The sequence below is a fragment of the Brachypodium distachyon genome, chromosome 1 (assembly GCF_000005505.3).
Source record: "Brachypodium distachyon strain Bd21 chromosome 1, Brachypodium_distachyon_v3.0, whole genome shotgun sequence".
Classification (NCBI taxonomy): Eukaryota; Viridiplantae; Streptophyta; class Magnoliopsida; order Poales; family Poaceae; genus Brachypodium; species Brachypodium distachyon.
The window spans coordinates 21,807,483-21,811,308 of record NC_016131.3 but is presented as its reverse complement, the minus strand read 5'-3'; the positions used below and the strand labels follow the sequence as shown (position 1 = coordinate 21,811,308).

Sequence of the window (3,826 nt, the reverse complement as noted above, 5' to 3'; positions counted from 1 at the left end):
TCTAGCCTCAGGCCAGTCGCTGGCAAGTCGGACTGTGCTGTGCAGTGCTCGCTGTGTCCTCTCTAAGTCGACAGAAGAAAGGACCTTATCTTGCCCTACTTAACCCGCCTCGTGTAGCACTCACGTCGCACAGTTTTGGGTCCTTCTGCACTCTCCAGGCTCCACCGCGTGACTGTTGTTAGTCTCGGTGTCGGGGGTGTTGGCGTCCTTTCCTTTGCCAAGTGTACCAATATTCGCTCATAATTTCCAGCGCCAGCGGCATAGTACTATCACTGCGGAACTTTAGAAAGAATCGGTTTAGACGGGAATCATTTAAGGTCGGAATAAAAAGCATTAAAAAAGGTTGCCCTTTCGGCTCTTGCTTTATCCCTGTTCCCTGCATAGTGGAGTAGCACTACCAGTCACCCACACCATTGGCTTCCTTGCTGCTTGCAACCGACTTTCCAATGGCAATCCCAACTATTGTGCTCATCCCGTTCTGCGTCACCGGCCACCTAACGTCCATGGTCGAAGCCGGCAAGCGGTTGCTCAGCAGTAGCAGCCGCCCCTTGTCCCTGACCATGCTCGTGACGCCTATGTCGATGGACAAACTGACATCCGAGCTTGCCGACATCATACGCAGGGAAACAGAGTCCGGCTTCGAGATCCGCTTCCACCACCTCCCGGCCGTGGAGCTCCCCCAGGACTTCCACGGAGCCGAGGACTTCATCTCCCGCTTCGTCCAGCTCCACGCGCCCGGAGCAAAAGCGGCCATCTCCGGCCTCGCATCCCCTGTCTCCGCCGTCGTGATGGACTATTTCTGCACGACGCTGTTCGACGTCACCCGCGAGCTCGGCCTGCCGGCCTATGTCTACTTCACGTCCGCGGCCTCCATGCTCGCGCTCATGCTACGGTTGCCGTCGCTCGATAAGGAGGTGGCCGTGGGCTTCGAGGAGTTGGATGGCCCAGTGAACGTCCCCGGGATGCCGCCGGTGCCCGCGGCTTCGATGCCGAAGCCCATGATGAAGAAAGACGCGAACTACGCGTGGTTCGTGTACCACGGCAACCGCTTCATGGACGCCGCGGGCATCATCGTCAACACGGTGGCGGGGCTCGAGCCGGCCATCCTCGAGGCGATCGAAGGCGGCAGGTGCGTCCCGGGAGAACGCCGCGTGCCAACGGTGTACCCAATCGGGCCGGTCATGTCGTTCAAGAAGCCGACAGCCAAGGAGCCGCCGCACGAGTGCGTCCGGTGGCTCGAGGCGCAGCCGCGTGCCTCTGTCGTGCTGCTCTGCTTCGGGAGCATGGGTACTTTCGCGCCGCCGCAGGTGCTGGAGATAGCCGAAGCCCTGGATCGAAGTGGGCACCGGTTCCTGTGGGTTCTCCGCGGCCCGCCGCCCGGCAATTCGCCGTACCCGACGGACGCGAACTTGGGGGAGCTGCTGCCGGAGGGGTTCCTGGAGAGGACCAAGGAGAAGGGCCTCGTGTGGCCGAAATGGGCGCCGCAGCAGGAGATACTCGCCCACCCCGCCGTGGGGGGGTTCGTGACCCACTGCGGGTGGAACTCGACCCTGGAGAGCCTGTGGCACGGCGTGCCGCTGGTGCCGTGGCCGCTGTACGCGGAGCAGCACCTCAACGCGTTCGAGCTCGTGTCCGTCATGGGCGTGGCCGTGGCCATGGCGGTGGACACGAAGCGGGACAACTTCGTCGAGGCCACGGAGCTGGAGCGCGCGTTGCGGAGCCTTATGGATGACGGGTCCGAGGAGGGGAGCAAGGCGAGGGAGAAGGCCATGGAGGCGCAGGCTCTGTGCCGGAGTGCCGTGGAGGAGGGCGGGTCTTCGTACACCGCGTGGCACAAGCTCGCCCGAGAGGTGTCACGGGACTGAGGAATGTGGGAGACCGGTGCGCTAGTATTTTACGGGGCAAGAAGTTGTAAATGTCGGACATCATCAAGTAGTGTACTCGTGAGTATATCATTTGGCAAAGATAATCATGTCTTTCTTGAGTTTCACCATGACTTAATTTTGGTTAAGGACCAAAGTTCTACTTCAAGGCACTAGAGAGCATTTATCCTCTCTCATCGTCCAAGTATCTTCCTCTCAAGAAGTCCAGAAGCATGGGTTGGTGCGGTCAAATCAACTTTGGCTAAATGGGATAGCCGGCTGGGTCATCCCTCTTTGGTCATCACTCAGAAAATTCTTAGTCATGTTAAGTTGATAGTGAGTTGGTGTGTGTAACGCTTTTCAAAAAGCAAAAAGTCACCAATTACCTTATTCTAGATTTGTAGTGAACTTGTGTTTTCAAATGCGTGGGTTCCTGCCCCTAATTTAGTAGGTCGACATAAGTAATATGTAGATCTCCATCGATTACTGTAATAATGTGGATTAGAGAATTTCGTTGCAATAATGAAACATTGATCGGAAATTTGCTACTCTCTCCGACCAATATTACTTGTGTTGTTGTTCTATCTCTAGAACAGGAGTACGAGGTGCCAATGCTCGATGGCACAAATGCGAGAATAGTATGTAGAGGGTGTACGCTGGCCTTATAACGAAGGTCGTCGTACATTTGGACAAGTTGACACGTCGATATTTTTTGAATAGGTTCGGTCGACTCTGCGGGTACGACTTAGTCCTATGTTAGGAGAGACTTCGAGGGGGTCGTTGGGCGGGTGTTTGGGCCGAACTCATCTTCCCAAATCACCTGTGGCGAGAGATCTCTAGGGGCCGTCTCGGACTTGGGCCGAACTTGTCTTCCCAAGTAGCAAGGTTGGGATATCCTCGAGACTCTAACCCGATCCCTCTACTTCGAGTCGAGACCGTACTAGACGGCTCTGAACCTCAAAACTAGGCTTCCCAAGTCGCGTCCCCGAGGTCGAGTCGAGACTAAGCTCGACCCAAGCACTCGAGAGCGGGCTCCTTAGGTTGCTCTAGCCCTCTCCCCTTTGATCTTATTCCAATGGAAAGTGAATGATACATGCCCCTAGGAGGGGTATTTATAGCGTAGGGGTTCATGACAAAAGATCATGGCTACCCTTGAGGGAGAGGAAAAGTGAGGGTAAAGTGGGAAATTCACCCCTAGACTTTCTTGGCCCCTACTCTAACTCCTTTGACCGGCGCTTAGTTGGCATGGCTATGCCTTGTTGGCGATTTGACCGGTCTTTAGGATTTGTTGACTTGGTCGTCGCCACATAGGATTACGGCCCGACCCATGTAAGGAATTTATTATATTACAACAGTAGCCCCCTTGAGCCGGAGGTATTGGAAATGCCTTCGGGTCAACTTCAACGTCGATGGCGTGCTGAGATTCTTCTTCCGGCACCCGGATCGTAACTCTCCTTGGGACGAGCCACCGGCTAGGTAGGTTTTATGAGAAAACCGGGCCTAGGTGGGCTGCCTTGTGAGGTACTTGTAGTTCCGGAGGTCTTCCCAGCAGACTCGAGGCCTTCGAGGCGTTGCGTTGGGTGAGCCACCGGCTAGGTAAACTTCTTCGAGGAAGAGGGTAGACATAGGTGGGCTTGGCGTATCCCAAGGGCTCCTGGGATTCTTCCTTCGGGACCTTCCTTCTGAAAAGTCATGGCCACGAAGGTCTTTCTTGCAAAATTTGGAGATCGGGGGACTCCTTTCACAAGATAACGAAGCCTCAGGGGTTCTTTTGTGAATTTCGGGTTATCCGAGGGTCCCCGCGCGAATTATCGAGCCACCAGGGGGCAGCCTATGATTTTCCACGTCTTGGGGGGCGTTTCCAAAAAAAAGCCTTCACTCTGGGCCGCCCATTGTGCCCCGGCGCACTCCTGGGCCGTGCCTGGCTTCGTGGGCCTCCCGGGCGTGCGGGCTGCGCCCGATCG

The 3,826-nt window shown here is 56.0% G+C and overlaps 1 protein-coding gene across 1 annotated transcript; it reads left to right on the top strand.

The window, feature by feature from the left end:
- Positions 1-271: 271 nt before the first annotated feature.
- Positions 272-2,393, top strand: LOC100845036 (anthocyanidin 3-O-glucosyltransferase 2). Its single transcript, XM_003560127.4, has one exon. It carries the CDS (start codon positions 447-449, stop codon positions 1,863-1,865), a length of 1,419 nt encoding a protein of 472 aa, XP_003560175.1. The 5' UTR covers positions 272-446; the 3' UTR covers positions 1,866-2,393.
- Positions 2,394-3,826: the final 1,433 nt, after the last annotated feature.